The 19,574-nt window shown below is 46.8% G+C and overlaps 2 protein-coding genes across 6 annotated transcripts; both read right to left on the reverse strand.

Annotated features, from left to right (window-relative positions):
• Positions 1-6: 6 nt before the first annotated feature.
• Positions 7-17,262, reverse strand: LOC108015557 (shootin-1). Of its 5 annotated transcripts, none has more exons than XM_036818829.3 (8): positions 17,122-17,262; positions 6,177-6,382; positions 5,928-6,114; positions 5,547-5,865; positions 5,175-5,287; positions 4,921-5,116; positions 4,028-4,394; positions 7-547 (listed from the first exon to the last, which is right to left on the reverse strand). In XM_036818829.3, the coding sequence occupies exons 2-8, from the start codon at positions 6,361-6,363 to the stop codon at positions 363-365; spliced, it is 1,554 nt and encodes a 517-aa protein (XP_036674724.3). In that variant the 5' UTR covers positions 6,364-6,382; positions 17,122-17,262; the 3' UTR covers positions 7-362. The 5 variants fall into 5 exon arrangements, 4 of the variants coding, with proteins under 4 accessions (XP_036674724.3, XP_070851811.1, XP_065722216.2 ...); XM_070995710.1 differs by lacking the exon at positions 17,122-17,262 and adding an exon at positions 15,909-16,195; XM_065866144.2 differs by lacking the exon at positions 17,122-17,262 and adding an exon at positions 6,447-6,589.
• On the reverse strand, positions 6,667-17,258 carry eIF4G2 (eukaryotic translation initiation factor 4G2). Its single transcript, XM_036818824.3, has 6 exons — positions 17,122-17,258; positions 13,765-15,575; positions 13,250-13,393; positions 12,329-13,195; positions 11,094-12,229; positions 6,667-10,998 (listed from the first exon to the last, which is right to left on the reverse strand). Exons 2-6 carry the CDS (start codon positions 15,554-15,556, stop codon positions 8,689-8,691), a joined length of 6,249 nt encoding a protein of 2,082 aa, XP_036674719.3. The 5' UTR covers positions 15,557-15,575; positions 17,122-17,258; the 3' UTR covers positions 6,667-8,688.
• Positions 17,263-19,574: the final 2,312 nt, after the last annotated feature.

Raw genomic sequence — 19,574 nt, forward strand, 5'->3', positions numbered from 1 at the left:
CAAAAATTTATTTGGTTTGGTTAAAAAAGTTTATTCAAGATATTTTTGTGGGGGTTTCTTTGATTAGTTAAACGCGAAACCTGTTAAAATGAACACATTAACCAGGCCTGGTAAAAGTTAGTTATAAGTTAATATTGTCAAGTAAATATTTGTTAGATAAATCTGCTTTGCACGCAGATCCATCCTGAAAGTGGGGCTTATGTTTAGTAAATTGTAAAATGGCTTCAGTTTCTTCCTTGAAAAGGCACACAATAATACGTTTTGAAAATGCACGGAATGTTTGTTGTTCAGGGACAGCTGGGTCCTGAGATTTGAGACCAAAGTAAGTAAGAGAGTGGGTGAGAAAGATGGCAGGAACGGGATTAAAGATCAACTCCGCGGGCCGAGTGCAGGTCCACGCATATCTTGGAGTTGCGGTTCTGCTTCTGACTTATCTCTAGTACTTGGAACATCTCCTTGAGGGCCTCGCTGGTGCCCGTCTTGCGGCGATTGCGCCTCCGCAGGGTCACGCCTCCCGACTTGAACTCGCGCATCAGAGCGTCAAGACCTGGAACAAAAAAGGTTAAGCAATGAGACCTTTGCTTTGTGGTGGTGGAATTACAATAAGAAGCTACTGAAGCTTGACGAACATGCGGTTAGCTGTTAGAGGAAAGAGGTAACAAAACCGTGTCCAAATGGAACAGGAGCACAATACTCACCCACGTCGTAATCAAGTAAGCCGGGGACTTTAAAGGACGTTTGTGAAGGTGGCAATTGGTCATAAATCACGGACAAGGCCAAAACGGGTTGATGCGAGCACCATGTCGGGCACTCAGCAACTGTCACCGTCGACAAATGAAGCTGGACCACGGGACAAGTCAATGGAAATATACGATCGCCCCCACTCCTGTTGTGTGTGTGGGTTTTCAATGGGGGTGGGTGTTCAAGGACCAGGAGAAGTGGCGCAATAAAACACGGAAATATAAAACGCACAAATAATAATAATAAGCCATGGCCGGCCGCCCACCAACAACAACCAAAATGGGGTTTGCGGTTCTGGAGCGGTGCTATGGCTTGTGGCCCCTTCTCGTAAAAATAATAAATTGCGTCCTCCTCGTCGTCGAATTTGATACGGTCCGTGGCTCGACAGTTTGGGGCGCAGAAGTGGACCAGAAACCAACACATAAAGCTGTGCGCCAGCCAAGGCAAGCGTAAAATATAGGAAAAATGCGAGAGTTTCGCTTAAAGCCAAAATTCAGGCAGGCTTCCTCCTTGGGTTGCCGGGTGGAAGGGGGTTGTGGGGCTTGGAAGCCAGGCAAAAGCCTTGTGCTCCAGTTCTCCGGTACTTTGTCGGCACGGCTCGGCTCGGCACGGGCCAAACTTAAATCAAATTTAAGTTTTCAATGTATCGCATGAAACCGGAAATGGCACTCAGAGACGCAGAGAGCTTTAGTGTCGGCCAGGATATTGGCAAATGTGTGCTGGAATATCCGCTGGCACTCCACTCCTCCTTTGGCTCCCAAAGACAATTCAGTTAAACCGTGCCATGGTGCACAAACATAAGCCCGCAGATTCGGCAACGCAGGTCAGGTCATGGAGGTCGGGCTGCCGTAGAAAGTGAAGCTGGTAGCGGGTATCTGGTGGCCATGGCAGCCACACCAACAATGGCTGGCAGCAGCAACTTGTTGTTATGTATACACACGACACAGCCTGGCTTGGACAATATCAGCAGCATTCGCCTCGCTTCGCTCCATCTCGTTCCGGTGCGGAACGCTTCATTTGTTTTCGCCTCCCCGCCGAGCAGGACGACGAGCTTGACTTGACGAGTGCGGCCAGGACACGAGCACGGGCTGATGCCTAGCCCGTAAAGCTGATGTACGGCTGGCTGGCAGCTCAAACGCTTCACGTGCCCCAAGGCAAGCGCGCGCGTTCTCCGCTCCACTCCGCTCGCCAGGTGCTTCTCAGCTGCATATAGCCAGGATATATATAAATCGTCACATTCGTGGCTGTGCGTTTTTCTGGCTTCCAACAATAAGCGCGTTGATTGATTTTGATTTGAATGTGCGCTCGTTACGCATACGACTCGTGGTGCGCGCCAAAAAGTGGGCAACAGAAATGAAACCAGAGCCAAAACAAAACGGAAACGGAAGTGCTTAGTGACAGTGACAGTGTGCAGTGTCAGTGAAAGTGTGTGCGAGTGTGTGTGCCAAGCATGGCCCTGACATTGCTGGCTTGATGTGGAGTTTTAACGCCAAGTAAGTGGACCAGCGCAGGATTATAGTCATAAGATAAATCACCTCATTGTAATAAACCTGTAGCTGAACATTCAAGACTAGCTGCCGGATCAATATCTTACATATATATAGTATGTAGATACATATTTCCCGTAGGTTTATATAATGTAATCATGCACTTCCTACCCAGCTGCACACACGCACATAGGGTTCAGCAACAATAATGTACACGGATATATTTACAATGTGATGCGGGCGTATGGGTTGATTTCATTTTCATTGAGCTTATCAGGCAGCCCGCCCTGACATGTGCAGGCGGATGATTTCTCTATTCACAACGGGTTGATTTAAAGTCGGTATTTGTATATACATATGTACACTCCTGCAATCAAAATTGATTCGTTTAATTCGAGAATTCCTCAAAAGGGAAAATTAAATGGCAATGATGACCCACAAGTGCAATGCCAAAATAAACACCTCGGCTTCTCTTTGTGTGCTATATGCTCATATATATTGTGAAATGATGACAATCAGTAAATCCATCGCTTCGGTGAGGTAAAATTTCAAACCTAATTAAGTTTCCACTAGCTTTTAACTCGCACTGAAGGCATGACAAAATCGAGTATTCGAAGGGCAATTGAATTTATTTACAATGATGACATGTAATTAGAGCTTTTGTGACAGATATATCTTATAAAAGAGAACTTCCAAACTATAATTTTAGAAATCTATAAGAAATGATAACTCCTTTTGATACCAATAATTCCTACTGATACCATGCCTGTCCATATATCTTATCTAAGAGAACTTCCAAATTAATTTTACAGAACCATATAGGCGACAAGGCCAACTTTAAATTTTCCACCCTACAAACTGATAACTCTATGCAACCTGCTTCTTGTGCCAATAATTCCTATTGATACCATGTCTGTCCAGGGCATCACTAACCGCTCCCCGTATCCCTGACCCCTTCAAAAAGCTGCTCGCAAACTTAATTAAGAAGTTGCTGCTGCAGCCGTCGACAGTGAATGGAGAGCCAGCCAGTGAAAGCCTGCATTGAGCCGTAAAAGAAGCCGACGTGTAGGTAAAATCAATTACAATCGCAGACGGGTTGGGTTGCTGCTGTGCTGCCTGTGATGGGATGGGGATGGGGGTGGAGAGGAGCAGGGGGCTCCAGCGGAAGGATGAGTGGCGTGGGCGTAACTGACAATTGACAGCAACAAGTTGGGCCCTTCAACCAGTGGCAGATCTCCAGGACACGGCGACAATGGCAGGCACTTGTCAATGCACGGCTGGTGAGGATTAGCCGCAGACACATGGCTGCTGGTAACATGAGTGGGGAAAACCTCCTGATGACAGCCTTCTTGAGGCCAATTTCCCGATTTCAGACAGACAATGCAGGCAAACTAATCTGCTCAAATCGATTTAGGCCAATGAAACGCTTCGAAAATTCAAGTATTCTGAAGTCTATTCAACTTGGGCATAGTTTCTCATACTCCTAGGGGCCAAGGAGTTCATCTGCCAGCTACTCGAGCTCCTTGAGCGGCAGATACTTCTTCCAACAATGGTCAAAAGTTGCTGGTGAACTTTATTAAATTTCAAGCCCTTATGAAAGGTCCCTAAAGTCAAAGAAAAAAGAAGGACAGAGTTGTGAAAGTAAGGCCAAGAAGGGCGAAAGGAAACGTGTTTTTTGGGTCATCAATGGGGCACTGACACTTAAACTTTCCCCACGGAAACCCACACACACCCTCTGTATTTTATCCATGCAAACTGGCCTGCTGGAAAGGAGCTGGATTCTGGGTGGGACTACATACCTGTTGCTGCCTCGGCCTGTACCTGATGCTTCACATTCTCGATGATCTTGTCGCCGCTGCCCTTGCGCAAGCTATGTCCGGCAATGTGGTCACTCAAGCTACCACCGCCAAGGGCACCACCAGCTGCCACCAGTCCTACGGCATGGAAAAGTTGGCCTGCCTTTGGAGGAGGCGGTGGCGGCGGCGGAGGAGGAGGTGGCGGTGGAGCAGCCAGCGATTTTTGCTGGTAGAGCGCCAATTGCTCCTCGGCATGATCGGCACGCGTCACTGCCTCGCGCAACTGCTCCTCGAGTATCTCCAACTTAAGTTGTAATTTTTTTAGTTCATCGTTAGTAGTTTTGGCTATAGCCGCATCCATTAGATTTTGCTACAAATGCAAGAAACAAGAACAAGGATAGAACGGGGCGGGCGAGCAGGAGCAGGAAGAGAGCGGGTTGGGTGGTTGTGGTTGAGAAAATTAGTGGATCTATCAAAGCATATCTGGGGGGCAGGTTAGTGCAACGAAAGCCAGGGGATCGTGAGTAAGGGAACAGCTGAATAGCGCACGGCAAGCGAGTTGCTTACGTGTCTCGGTTGGTATTTTTTTTGGTGGAGAAGGAGAAAATAGAGGTGAGCTGACCCAGCACCAAAATTGGGAACAACAACATGCCCAGCTGGGCACATTCCGTGCATTCTCAGATCGTATTATAAATATACATTTGGGGAACCGCCTTCACCAGCTGATATTGTTGTCGCTGTTTAGTTGCTCTTGAAGATATTCGAGAACGGCTTGAAAATATCAAACACGCTGCGTGTTTGCTATTGGATTGACAGATGGACAGAATAGACAGTTTGATAGAGATAGCCATAGACCAAGTGCAAAATCTTAGAGTAACAAGTAACTCGGGACTAACCATTTCCACAATGCGCTCGTTGTGCTCCCTGGCCTGTTGCTGCACCTGATCCTGGATCTGCTCGAACTCCACCTGCTCGTTCAGCACGCTGGACGAGGTGCTGGTTCTGGTTCCCGGCTGTCCATCGGTCAGATCGCGTGTCTTCGCTGTAAGCTCATCATTGCGCTGCTTCAACTTGATGAGAGCCGCCTCCATTCTGCAGGGTTATACACTTGGTTTAACTCTTGGGTTTATATTTATTAAATGGAGTTTACTTCTGGCTGGTTTCCACACTCTCCTTCATGTTTTCTGTCAGCAGCTTGGCCACTTTGGTCAAGTTGCTGTTTTCCGTACGCAGCGCTTCGTTTTCCTCCTCCATTGCATGTTGCTGTATCAGAGAGAATAAAAATAAAATAAAGTTTAAGTGTGGTTTATAATCACTGATCATTTAAATTTGTCATCTATTGACCACATAATGATACATATTCAAGCTTTCTAAGTTGAAATTCGTATATCTCAAGGTAACTAGTGGGTTGGTATATTATGTTTTCTATAAATCGCAAGATATTTCGTTACAATATAAGTAGCGTGATTATACGGCCTATTATCTTCCCCGCTTTTATTGATCTTCTATCATCCCATCTTACCTGCTCTAACAGCTCAGCCATCTTTTCGTTGGCCTCGTATAACTGTAGCTCCACAGCACTAGTCATATTTTTAAGAGTCAGGAACTCATCGGCCAGACGCTCCACCAGGCTGCTGGTAATGGGCACCCCTTCCGAATTGACATCGACCAGACTGTCAAGCTCTTGAGTGCCGATACTGTCGGCACTGTCTGTGCTGCCCGACTGCAGAATCTTAAAAAGCTTTCGTTTGAGTTCCACGGATCCCAGAACCAGACGCGGGCTTGTTACAGGTGTCTGATCCTGCTGCTTCTCGCGTATATGCTCAAGCTCGCTGGTGAGACTGGAAATGCCAATACATATTATAAGAAATGGATCTGTTATGGTTGCAATCTTTTTACATACTTGTGTATCTGATCGACCTTCATTTTGTGCAGCTTATCCAAAGCATTTCGTTCGTTAAGAGCTTTGTTAAACTTTGCGCTCAGCTCCTTGATTTGGGTCTCGAAATTGGTCTGCTGCTGTTGCAGGGACTCCAAGGCCATGCAAACCTTGTCATGCTGAGCCTGCTGCTCCTCCTGCGTGGTTTTATCTGCAAAGGAAAAAATAAGATAAGGACTTCGAAATAATAATACTATAAGAAGATACACCTACGGGTTTCAATTTCCAGTTTTAAAGCCTTGTTCTCTTCCCTGAGGGCGATGTTATCTTCCAGCAAGGTGAACATGTCGTGCTCCGGGTCCTGCTCATTGTAGTCCGGCTCCCTCACGCGACTCCTGCTGCGCGTCTTGGCCTCCTGGGTTCGGAACTTGGCCACCGGAATGCGTCCGCGTCGCTCCATCTCCCAAAAGATTTATTGCCTGGAGGAATAAAATGTTCACAATTTTAGTGACTGACAATAAGAATAACTTAAAATTTGCTTACGTTTCGCCTGCGCACAAGCCTTAAAGCCAAATCCTTAACCTCTTATGCTAAGCAATGCAAATGGAACTTAATGCTGCCATCACCAAATGATGAGTGTGATTTGTTGGGATGTATTGTGTGTGGTAATGGGTATATGAAATGGAGGTGTTGTGTGCTGCATGCCTTGAAGGTGACGAATGGTTCCTGGGGGGATGAGGGCCCACATTGAAACGCCTTGGAGTTTTACTTTTCGATTTTATTATTTGCTGTTTACAATTTCTTCTTGGTTTCTGTTTAATCTTGCCTTGCCCGCCCCCTTCTTGTCACCCTATTTTGCCCTGGGTGCCACATGTGTGTGCTTCTGCTGGATTTTGTGTTACATTCGCATGGATTCTGCTGTTTGCCCTCCTCAATCTTCTGCTTCGACTGCTAAAAACGCAGGACACCAGTTTGCCTTGGTTAAATTTATACCAGAAGTTGGCCGAAAGCATTTGGAATGCCTGCCGAAAATTGCTACGAAACTAGTTAAAGTGCCGCGCCCACTGCTCAATTTAAGCTTATAAATGGTTTAGCTTGGCTTTAGAAATATTTGCCTGTTAGTGCAGAAGCGTTTCAACTGCCTTCTTTGCTTGGGTTTTCTTTTTCTTTTGTCAATTCTTAACTAGTTTAATTTAACTTGATTTTTGCATTTGTTTTTATCGGTTTTCTTTTGTTTCTTTTGCTAATTACTTATGCGTACAATTTCCTTTGCTTTTGCCGTAAATCAATTTTATATTTTGTCACTTGTAGTGTAAAAATAAAAAAACCTAAAGTTTATACACAAAATTCTCGAGTTTAGTTCAACTCATTTTTTCGCTACTTTTGTTAGTGGCCTCGCTTTAAATATTATATATAATTTTTGAGATTGAGTTGCTTTTCGTTTTCAATTTAGTTTTTAGCTTGTTTTCATTCAATTTTATAAAAATAACTAATTGAAGGCGGCTTAGAGCTCTTTGTTTTTGCTTTTTTCTCTCGTTATATTGTTGTGTATGCTTCTATGCTTGATTAGTTTTTTAATATTTTTTTTAAATTTGGTTTAAATAGCTATATAATGTTTTGTTTATATTTTCGTAATTAATATTAGTGTATTTTTTCTTTCCTTTTTACAACTAATTTTAAGATTTATCTTTGGATAATCATGCTTTGTGTGCTAAATACTTTACATGTCTTTACGAATTTTATAATTTACATTTTTTTAGTATACGTACGTATAATTTTTATAAATTAATATTGTTATAATTTATTTATATATATTTGTTTAATATACGTGAAATTTCTGAGTCGAACAAGAAGCCTCAGAATCGAGATTGGAAATACGGATCTGTTAGGAAGAGAGGGGTTAATTTGTCGTAATGTTTTGAGCCGTTTGCATTGAAAATACATAAATTAATGCTGGTAATCGTTTAAAATAATCAAATAAACAAAACGTATTCATAAAGCTTTGTACTGAAAGGTAAAATAAACAAAAATTCGTTTAAAGTCTAGAAAAGTATGCTAAGCTACGCAGCTAGTTCTATAAATGAAGTCCGCATTAATTTTAATGTTTAACGAAATACTGTGGGTTTACAAAAGTGAATAGTCCATGTGTAAATATAAATAAATGTATTTATATACCCAGCCTTAATTGGGTAACGCATTGTCAGAATTAAAATTCTTGAAAATAGTTTTCGACATCGGAGATTCCGTTATACATAGTTTTTCAATTTTTTTTTGGATTTTCTTTTTATTTTTTGGATACGAGTAATGTGTAAATATGTTTATCTTTGTGTTGGATTATGACCAAGTCATCGAAAGGGAATCATCTTAGCTTTCATTTAAGGAACGTGTTGTGATACAAATGAAATGGATAATGGGTCTTGAGGGTTCTTTTTTTCAAAGGAAATCTGTGTGTAAAAACAAAGAATTTTCGTTTTGACAGATGTATTCATCGTACAACATATAGGTGTATGGAATACTCGTTCACAGATCTACTTATCGTACAACAAATATGTGTGTTGGGGCGACACTTGGTCTATGTCACCCACTGTGGGTTGCAAGATTCACAAGCAAAATTTAAGACTGATCGTTTGAGTAATGTTCTTGACTGGACCCCTACGACCGCGCCTAGTCTATGGATTGGGTTCAAACGATGTTGCTGTATGCTTCAGTTGATGATTGGTTGTTTGCTTCGTTGTGGTGTTTGGTTTGGTTGCAATCGGATAGCTGCTGGTTGGTATTACTTCAATTACATCTCCTCGATGAAGCCACGCAGCTTGTCGATTAATGGGCGTCGGTAAAGGGTTGAGTGCGCCATCTCTAGCTTATACCACTTGTCGAACGACTCCTTGGGTATCACCTCGCTCTCGTACAGCACGCTAAACGTACTGCAGATGGTCTCACTGGCGGCCATATCGTCCTCACCTTCGGTCATGAAGTGCTGCTGCAGGGAATCCACGGCTTCGTCTATGCAAGCGATCTCCAGCGCCTCCTGGGCGTCGATGCAGAGTCGCAGCAGTGGTGTGCACCGGCTGCGAAAGCTCTCCGTGTTCAGCTGCGGCGGCCTCGCGTTGCCGCCGCTCTTGTTCTTATGGGTATTTGTCATCACAGTCAGCGCGAAATCACAGCACAGGAACCTAGTGAGCTGTCTCACAAAGTTGTCGTTGATAGCCACATTGGTGTTTATGTAGTCGATGGCCATGTCGCAAGACAGAGCGAGCAGGTATCTAATCCGCTCTATGTGCTCCACCGGCGACCGTGGCGTGGTGGGCGCCTTGACTTTGGCATGTCCCTGACCCTGGCCGGGCCCGTTGTCCAGGAAATAAAAGCTGTGCGACTGCACAAACTCTCTATACTTGCGAGAATCGTTCCAGAACAGCTGGCCCCGATCTAGTTTGTAATCGTTGTGCCACAGCTTGCGGGCATAAGCGGCTCCGAACTCCTGCACAAAGTAGCTAACGAAGGCGTACACAAAGCGCTCCGTGAAGAACAAGTCGTCTAACCAGCGCCGCTGCCAAACGTCCTTCAGGTCCAGTTGGCCCGAGTGAATAATCGGACCCAGGAACTCGAACACATAACCCCATCCGTTTGGCACGTCCACCAGCAGATCGGGGAAGTCGTCGCCGAAACGAGAGTACGCCTTTTCAAAGACTTCCTTGTCAACGGCTTCCTTGCTCATGAGGTAGGCAAACACATTGGCGCAGGCCTGACGATGCTGGCGCTTCACCATCGACTTATGCAGATATTCCATCAGAAGGTAGTGCAGAGTTTTCGTTTGCTGCGAGCCACTGTGCGAACGCCAATTGGCCAGGACCTCCGGTTGCCAATCGCGCGTGTTCAGAGCCTCTTCGACCATCATATTAATGAGCACCTGGCATTGTTTGGTATCAAAACTGGCATCTGGTGACTGATCCACGTGACTCCTGTTACCACTGGCAGCCGTCATGGGTGTGCCTAAGGTCGGCGGAGGCTGCTGATACGGGGAAAATCTGTAGTTTTGGCCAGGTCGTTTTAGCAACGATGTGGGCGGAGGAACGTTAGACGAGTTGACTTTCGACGAGCTGACCGGACGGTTGCCCTCATTGCGCCACTGATAATGCGAAGGGTTTCCTAATTTGGCAAGCGTATCATCGCTGGCGCTACTGCTGCTGAAGCGCAGTTTGCTGGGATCAATGCTGAGTGTGTGGTTCTCGTGGTGCTGCTTGTTGGGCATCTTTTGCATGAAGTAGTTTCCGCCGTCGTGACCATGCTGGTGGTGATGCTTTTGCTGCTGGTGATGCATCGATTGCTGGTGCTGATTCATTCCACCACCACCTCCACGCCCTCCGCCACTGCTGTGATGCGACTGATCCTTGGAATCGTCGTGCGGTTTGTGCCGCTGCTGTCCACGTCCACCCTGCTGTCCTGTCTGGTGTGCGGTGACTGGCTGATCCCAGTTGCGCAATCTCAGGTCGAGCACATCCTGCATCATAAATCGCACCCGACTGCTGATCTTGATCTGCACCTGCCCGCGGTGCGACGTTCCTCGAGAACGGTTTATGATGTCCTGGATGCGGCGGAATATCTTCTCAATGCGATCCCTCAACTGGTACTGCTCAGGTAGGCTAGCCTCGAGCAAATGTCCCACAGTAGTCAAGAGTTTGCACATATACTCCAGCTTCTCCTCGCAACCGTGTTCGAGCAGCGATTCCACGCAGTTGAGAACTCGGTCGCTGGTCAGCGACTGCAGCTTAAAGAGTTCGCCGATGAAGCGCACAGTTCCCCAGGCACGTCGTCGGAACTGGTACTCCAGGTCCTCCATTTCGGCGCGCAGCTCCGTTTTTCTTGCCGGGTCCGAGCACTGACTGATGCGATCCATCGTGGGCTGCAATTTCTTGGCCTTCGCGTTGGCATCGTTTACATTCGACTCAAACTCATGTTGAATCCGCGTGATCAGAGAGCTGGTGAAAAGCGACTTGTTTTCGGCCTTGATTTCGTGAAATAGCACCTTGCAGAAGCGGGCATAGGTGGGCGCAAAGTTCGGCTCGCTAATAGTCTTCTCAAAGATTAGCAGCATGACCTGCAAAGAAATTGATATAACGTTAGTTGTATTTAACTTAAATAAACTATACATTAGCGTAACATATACGTATATCCAATTAAAAGTCAACTTACGTTGGTCATTTTGGCTTCATTGTCCATCTTGATGCTGGACATCTCCTTAAGCAGCACGTCAAAGTTGTCGGGCGTTAGCTTGTTGAGGATACCGCGCACCTTTTTCAGTACTCCCCCCACGTCGTCTTCTTCGTCCTGACCACCGGCCGTGGACACGCGGCGCAGCGTACCCGGCTGCCATGCATTCTCGCACTCAGAAAGCTTGATCTCCTCCTTAAGCGAGAGCTGCACCCGGATGATATCCATGTGACGCTGATTTGAGTTTATTCCACCTCCTCCGCCACCTCCCATGTTGCCAATGCCGCTCGAACCTCCCATCTGCGGATGTCCATCGTGGTGCTTCTTATTGGGTCCGTGGCCACGACCCCGCTTGCCGGGCACATAGTCCATCGATTCGTTGAAGCTCATATGTTGGTACTGCTGGATGTGCTGGCTGTGGCCGTGACTATGGTGCTGCTGGGGTTGCTGCTGGCGGGAGACGAACAGCTGGGAGATGCAGTCGCCCTTCTGGCAGGGGACAAGCGGTGGCTTGCGCGAATCAGATCGCTTGGAAAGCTCACGCAGTGTTTCGATGCTGTAGCGATAGTTTTTGGGTACTTGGGGAGCGGGACTAGGGCTTGGACTCTTCGAGTTGGGTACCTTTTGCTGACTGGCTTTGGGTGATCCCGGTGCTTTGCCGGTTGCCTGATGCAGGGGAGAGCTCTTCTTGCTACCTTCGCTCCTCTCTCCAGAAATCGGTGTATTAACTTTGGGAGCGCAATCGACATTATCCGCACTCCTGCTGCTCTGCGAGGAGTCGTCCTCCGCGGCCTTGCTGATCGTCGAGCTTGACCATGTGGAGCTGCATATGAAACCTGTGTCGTGACGTGCCTCTTCATGGAAATCACCAAACTTGATTTCCACCTCAGCATTCTCCTCGGACTTGCCCTTGCCACCAGATCCTTCTGGGACTGGGTCATCTTCCTCGCAAACAGAGCTGCTACTGTTCAGGAACTGCAGCTGTTGTGTCTCCGAAGGGGCGGCGGATGTGTTGGGGCTGCCCTTTTGCAGGAACTTGGCCACAATCTCTTCGTTAGCTAAATGCTTTACCAGCTTTTCTTCGGAAATATTCGTCATGCTGTCCTCCTTGCCGTCAGCTGGGGAAGATACCATTCATTTAAGTTATTACAATTACATTTTGAAACACTAATAATAATAAATAAATAAGTAAATGATCCTAAATTATCTTTACTCACATTCAGGATCGCTGTCTGCCTCCGCGTCGATGTCATCCTCATCATTATTGTTGTTGTTGCTCGACAACTGCTCCTTGGGATTGAGCATGGGGTCTCTTATAGTAGAACTTACGTTAGGATTATTTCTAGTTGCACTAAGCTTATCAGTCGTCGGTTGCGCAGTCGCCTTGTCATCGACAGCCGTCGTTCCTTGTTTGGTGGTTGCTGCTGCCGTGGTTGTTGTCAGAGTGGTTGTTGATGTTGTGGTCACTGTGGCAGCATTGTTGTTTGTGTTGATATCTGGCGCGCCGTTGCCATTGCCCTTGCCATTGCCATTGTTGTTCTGCCCTTTGCTGCTTGTGGTGCTTGTTATCGAGGATTTCTGTTTCTTCTTCTCCAGCTCCTTGGCCCGTTTTTGGGCCTTGCGCTGGCTTTTGGTGGAATTGTTAATGGTCGTGTTGCCGGCGAGCAGGGTAACGGCGGCTGAGATGCGTGAAGCGGTCGGTAATGCTGTAGTTGAGTGTCTTCCTTGAATCTGCTTGCCCTGCTGCAGGCTATTCACTGGCTGATTCTGTAGCTGTCTGGGCGCGTGGGTTGGCGTGGAAGTTGCCGAAGAAGAGGCCCCCGAACTGGTCGTGGTCGAGGTAGCAGGCGGAACGTTTGATTTCCTGTTGGGTGAGCCCGCTGTTGACTTGGCCGTCGCCGGAACAGCTGTTGTAGCTATCGACTTGGTTGGCTTCTGCTGGGCGACACGTGAAGCTGGCGGCGGTGTCGACGGTCTGGCTGGTGTCAGCATCGGCTGGCTTCTGGACAGGATGGAGATTCCGGGGCAACCGCTGGCCGCTGCCTCGGCTACGTCATTCGCTATGGATGTGGGCGTAGCGGTACCTGCAAACAATGTCATCAGTCGGTGTCTTATTATTTAAGTTTGTTCCCACTCACTTTGCTTGTTGGCCGATTTGGGCCGCTGCTTTTTTGCCTGCTCTTGGAACAGAACGGGCTGCTGGCCCGCGTCGACGGCTTCGGGCAGATTCAAATCCGAGTGTACTAGCTGTAAGCTATCGTGGGTTTCCGTGGCATTGTCCACTGCAAGGGGAATCATTAGATTTGTACACTTAAAGCACGGCCAACTTCGGCTTGCCGAATGCGTTACATACCCTGGGATGGTTTTGTAGTTAAGTCGATTTGTTTACAATTTCAAAAGTTTTTATATGTTTTTGATACAATTCTATTTCAATTTATGTACGTTATAATTTTGAAGTCAATTTCTAACTGCTTGTTAATAACAATCTGACAAAACCAGGCTGCTGGGATACTTTCCTTCATTTATTAGTATTAGTATTAATATTCTGGGAAAACTAAAGTCGAAATATAGGGCAAACAAAATAAAAATAGTTTAACCGGTGGGACTGACTATTAAACGACGGATTGCCAAGTAACCGCTTTTATGAACTCACCGTCACTGTACTGCCAGAAGCTTAGATGCTCCTCGGTGTTGCCCGAGTGGGCCAGTATGTCCTTGACAATAACGCTGATCTGATCCTTATCCGTGGCTCCAGGGGGAGGGGATGGGCGGACTTCCTGGCCCACAGGATCATCACCAGCAAACACTATACCAGGCACCTTTTCCAAGGAAACGGACTGACTTAGAGAAGTCGCCGACTGCAGAGTTTGCATATGCTGGTCCACCACTGAGCCCGACAGAATGGATGACGCCGAGGCGGAGTCCATGAGGATAGGCGCCTGGAAGAGGCACATGGTGCTATCCGAGTCCAGGGCCGTGCTCGGTGTTAGCGTCGAGTTCGAGTCCTTCTTAATAAACACCGAGCTCTTCGGATCCAACACGTTTTCCTTAGTGTCCGGGTGGATAATGGGAATGGCATATTTGCGCTTGCTGACCTTGTCGCTATTGGCCCCCAGTTGTGGTTGGGCTGCGGCCACAGGCGGTGTAGGCAGCGAAGTGGTTGAGAAACCACTGGCCACAAGCGGAACTCCTGTCACACTCGGCACAGTGGGCAAAGTAGTGGCGCTACTACTTTGCAAGTGCGGCGCATATGTGTGCAATCCGCCTGGCGGTTGGGGAAGCGGAGCCGTCATTCCAGCCGGAGCCAACATGGGCGCCGCGGCCATCCCTGCTGGCGGTCCCGGACCCAAGCCCGGCATAAAGTTCGGCAGATGAAAAGCAGCCGCTCCGTTGAGGGCACCATTGCGCGAGTTCATCATGGGAGCCACCGCTGCCGGAGCGGGACGTGGTGGATTTCCCGGCGCCACGGCGTATGTGGCAAAGTAGTTTAGATGCTGGGCGGCAGCAGGAGCTCTCTGGCCTCCACGGATGTTGCCTCGATGCGAATTGCCGGTATTAACCACATTGTTTCCAGCAGTGTTCTGAGTCGTGGGCCCCAGTTGGTAGAAAGCTATCGCCTGTGTTTGACCAGCTCCCGCTGCCCCGCCGGGGCCTTGCTGTTGACCATTTGGCGGAAGCTGCTTCTGCTGCGGCGGCGGGTAGAAAGCGGCTGCCGGAGTTCCGGCCGTTCCGTTCGTGGGAAAGGGTACAGCCGACTGCATACCCATCAGTTGTCCGGTCTGGTTAAAGGGTACATAAGTCGCCGCAATGTAGGTGGCACCCGCTCCACCCGCATTTCCTCCGGCGGGAGCGATCAGGCCAGCTGATGGCTGAAAGTGGGGCGGTAGGGTTGGATTGCTCAACGCACGGGTCAGGTTGGGGCTGGCCGCCACTCCATTGGCTCCGACATGGCCTACATTGTGAGGATGTCCCAGGGAGTTGTTGTTGGCGGCGGCGCTCAGTTGGAGGGCAGCGCCGCCGCCGCCATTGGCATTGTTGTTGACCGCCGCGCTGTGGGCGGTGTAGGGCGGCGGCGGCGGCTGGGTATTGTAAAAGATGACCGGCTGATGGTGCGCCTGGGCCTGGGCTTGCACCTGCTGTTGCTGCTGTTGTTGGTGCTGCTGCTGCTGCTGGATGTGTTGCTGGATTTGCTGTTGTTGCTGCTGCAGCAACTGTTGCTGCTGATGATGGTGTAGACCGCTATGGTTTGGGACGAACAGCGCGTGGGACTGCTGCTGCTGTTGTTGTTGTTGCGCTGTCTGCTGTTGTTGCTGCTGCTGTTGCTGGAGGTGATGGTGATGCGAGTGCGCCGCCGCCTGGTGGTGCTGGGCTTGGTGGTTGTGGTTCTGCTGATGTGTCGACTGTGGCCTGGTTCCCTTCCCACCCCCTCCCTGTTGTGGGTACATAGGAGGACCTTCGGAGGATCTGTACACGCACTCAATCGCACGGTCACACGCAAAGGCACAGGCACACACGGAGAGTTAAGAATACCGCGGCCGGAACAAAACAGATGTACAAATTGTAATGTTAGTAAGATGGAAATGGAAGTGAAACTGGAGATGAAGATGGCGATGTGGGTATATTATGGTTCGGGTAAAAGCCGTGGAATGCATGCGTGTGAGTATCAAATCGAATGGGTGATGAAGCAAAAGCAACCAAAAAGCAGCATGCAAATCGTGTGTTTAGATCTTATGACTAAATACTTCAAACTACACGAGTGCACTCCCTATTTTCCCCCTTTTTCTGCCAGTTTCTCACTTAATTGAGCTCTTTAATTGGTATGTGGAGTATGATGTCACCCGCGGGGCGTGTTATACATCCAAAATGCTTTCGAAGATGGCCCGCCACACACCTTATCGGCGGTTTTATCAATAGACTAGTCACTTTCGGTACCCGAACAGTACTAGCGGATGGGTGACACACAGTAACAAGTGGCGCTATTAGTCAGTGCTGGCCTTAAAGCGGAACAGCACAAAGGCGGCCACAAAGAGGCGGCAGCAGCCAGCGGGCGTGGGAGGTGAGCGATGGTCCGCTGTCGCCTGTTTGGCCACAACCAGTTTGGCATTCCGTCAGCACTTTCCTCGGCACAGTGGAGACCACTAGAAACTGTTTACGATGGGATTTAGTTTTAATTCGACTAAACGAAATTTCTTTGTTGTTTTGTTAAGCAAATTTCATTAAGCTGGGACAATGCTGATTGATAAGAATATGACAGTTGCATCATCATGTACGTAGGTAGCAGAAGTAGCAACGATCGGTGCGAAAAGTGTTTACTCGGAAAATTGAGCGCCAGAACTATTGAAGTTCATATTACCAAATTAAACATAAACAAAGCTCTTAAGACATTTTGATCGTAGGTCTTTCCAAAGTATTTTATGAAAGAATACTGATGTATTGATATTATTAAAGGGATACTTAATGTTTAAAGATCTATAAAGCAAGGATCTCCAAGAGGCAAAGGGTTATTTGTGCAAGTCATTGTAAGATTTAAGAAAAGGCACACTTTTTTTTCCAATAACCTAGACCTCTGCTTGAGCTGTCTGGCCAGATTCCACTGTACTGCGTGCCCATTGCAGCTCTGTGCTGGCCTAGAAAAACCAACTCCGCTGCAGTTTGAGGCCAAGCACCTCCAAACACCAAGGAGAAAACCTGTTTTCCAGCCAGCAAAGAAGCTGCCGTTGCAACCAGAGTTTGGGACCCCTCTTTTCACTCGATGGCGAGGAAAACGAAAACCTGGCTGGCAGAGATGGCTCACTGGTTTCTCGTTTGTTTGTAAACAAAACCAGTTGGACACATGTGTGGGTGCCGATCTAATTGGGAGTGCACTCGTATTCGTATTGGAGACTGTGTGATGGGCGAGGTGTTGTTGTGCACTAAACTAAGAAACTTAGGAACCAATAACTAAGGTGAACTATTTACACAAAGATTAAATTTAGAATGCGAATGATAGGTAGACAAGTGGAGAACTTACCGCTTCCTGTGCTGCTGCTGCTGCTGTCCCTGGGGACTCCACTCGCTTGGTAGATGTAGTGATCCTACTGGTATGCGGTGTATCCTGATGCTAGGTCCGCTGCCCGAAAAGGCAGTGGTTACTTCACGCTGAGATCCTAATGGGGGGATCTTGACTCCTGGTCAAGCCCTACGCCTCCTCCTCCTCGTTGTGGTTCGCTGTATCCGGAATACTCCGATGTCTCAGATATTCCATGTAGAAAAATACGCGAGCTCTACGATGCACAGGCACATCCACATTTGTGCAGACGGACGACGGGCACGTACACGTACATACGTACAAAAATATACAAAATAACGGTACGGCTAGTGCTAAATTTTCACGGTAATTTGTTCTGTAATTGGGCGTCAGAGGGAAAAATAAAACGTGTGCTTAAATTTTGCATTTACAAGAAATTACAATTTGATTGAAATTCTACGAATTCCCGAGCAGTGCCTGCTACGATTTTCCTTTTCCCTCTCTCTCTCTCTCTGTCACCTCTTGTCCAGCTGAGCAGCCTCAGCCCCAGATTGAGAATGGAAAATGGCCAGGTATTTCGTATTTTGACACTGCTGGCAAGGGGATTTCGGTTTTTAGTCACTTTACTTTTCTGGTCTTCCCCGCTTTCAAAGTTTTCGCTTTTCCTGCGAAGGCGAGGCGTTGGTTGTTGTTTTTTGCCGTTTGCCGTTCGCCCTTTTTGCGCTATCTCTCTGTCCCTGTCTGGCCGTCGGTACTTACCGCTCCGCTCCACTCCTCACGCTCGCGCCCTCTCGCTCGCACACCTAACACACAAAACTGAGGAAAGGAAACAAAAAAAAATGCAGTTCCACGCGGGGAACACGCCAAAAAGTTTCTCTGGCACTGCGCCTTTACATCAGTGCATCGTCTGCCACACCTGTTATGTATACGCGGCTCACTATCTGTTACAAATAATTTTGTAAATGACGAATGAGATTGAGGAGCAATCAGAAAGTTTCACAATTCACAATAGGCTAGGGGTGGAGAGACGTCGGTTTAGGGATGATATGTTTGGTATTTATTGAGTAAAAATAAATATTTTTATCGAAATACTTTTCACCTGGTATATCGCTGTTATCGCAAACGTAAGGGTCGGAAACGTAGAGTCGGCAATCGTAAGAGAAACGTAACGAAAACTTCCGCGGTCGCTGCTCTGCCGCTGTTAGATTTTTATACATCTTAATAGTGCTGTTAGATTTCGATTTAACAGCTGTTAGAAAATCGCGGAATCTAACATTTTAGAGCGCCATCTTTTTTCATTAAAGAGACATAAAATGGTTCAAAGTAAAGTAAAGTAAATTACCTAAAATTTACGTTACTTTTTTTAAAATTTCTCAGAAATTAAAAGAATCAAGCCTTGTCATACCGAAAAAATGAGGCCTCATTTGATCTTTATAAAATAATTTTAAAAAGATAAATTGAAAATTTGACTCCGCAAAACAAGACCCAATCATATGCAACTTGAAATAGTTAGGGACCCCTAATTAATCGATACGCAATAAAGTTCTTCGACTAGTTCATCTAGTTCCAGCTCTGACTTATTCCTAGTAAAATAAAAAAATAGTTATTATTATTAAGAAATATCTACCATCCATACATAATCCTTCACTCAACTATTCTTTTTTAGCCCTATATTTGATAAACTGATAAAATTAAACGAGTACCCGAATAAACTCGTTGCCTTCTTGCGTTTAATAAAATATACACAAACAGGAACTGAAAGGATTATTTTGCGGCTGGAGAAGCAAACAGACTAGACCGCAAATGCAAATGTTTTAAGTTGGCACAACAAAACCGCACACAGACGTCAGTTTTTCCATGCAGTTGTGGTCATTTGCATTGCTTGTTTTCCTGTGCGTTCAGCTCATGTTTTTGTGGCCTTTGCGGTTGGGATAAAGACAGTGGGGGCACAACAAATGAATAAAAAGAGGGAGGGTCAAACATTATTTTAATGATTTCGGCCTAGACATGACCATTTTAAATTCAACGGTCGCTTGGGGCGACACCTGGGCGGGTGGCCTTGGAAGCTAAAATGCGTTTTTAAATTGTAATGATTGCTTGAAAATGGGCTTTTTTTGTCATAAAAAAATAGAAGACCTATATGAAAATGTTATTATAACATGCCTTATTTATAATGATTATGTTTTATAACATTTTTGCTTTAAGAACTTTGTAGTCGTATATAAGTTTTTTTTTCGGTTGATTCTGATTTGTTTGTTAAAAATAATATTACTTGAACCCCCTTTTCCCCCATACCCCTTTGCAAACGCCACTGTCTTGCGGTATATTTTCATACTAACAAGTTCTTTCGGTATATTTTTCAGCGGCGAACGGTATCTTTCGGGACCCCGCCTGCAGCCACACCGACGTCGAGCGGTCACACTAAGTCCGAAGCTCGATTCGATTCGCCCTGACGC

The sequence above is a fragment of the Drosophila suzukii genome, chromosome 3 (genome assembly GCF_043229965.1).
Source record: "Drosophila suzukii chromosome 3, CBGP_Dsuzu_IsoJpt1.0, whole genome shotgun sequence".
In the NCBI taxonomy this organism is placed as follows: Eukaryota; Metazoa; Arthropoda; class Insecta; order Diptera; family Drosophilidae; genus Drosophila; species Drosophila suzukii.

Excerpts from the sequence above, each read along its gene's own strand:
- LOC108015557 (XM_036818829.3), bottom strand. The coding sequence starts at position 6,363 with ATGGAGCGACGCGGACGCATTCCGGTGGCCAAGTTCCGAACCCAGGAG. Across the intron at positions 5,117-5,174 it reads AGTGTGGAAACCAGCCAGAA|AATGGAGGCGGCTCTCATCA; the intron begins GTAAACTCCATT and ends ATAACCCTGCAG. Across the intron at positions 4,395-4,920 it reads ACGAGCGCATTGTGGAAATG|CAAAATCTAATGGATGCGGC; the intron begins GTTAGTCCCGAG and ends TTGCATTTGTAG.
- eIF4G2 (XM_036818824.3), bottom strand. The coding sequence starts at position 15,556 with ATGTACCCACAACAGGGAGGGGGTGGGAAGGGAACCAGGCCACAGTCG. Across the intron at positions 13,196-13,249 it reads CAAATCGGCCAACAAGCAAA|GTACCGCTACGCCCACATCC; the intron begins GTGAGTGGGAAC and ends CATTGTTTGCAG. Across the intron at positions 10,999-11,093 it reads ATGAAGCCAAAATGACCAAC|GTCATGCTGCTAATCTTTGA; the intron begins GTAAGTTGACTT and ends ATTTCTTTGCAG.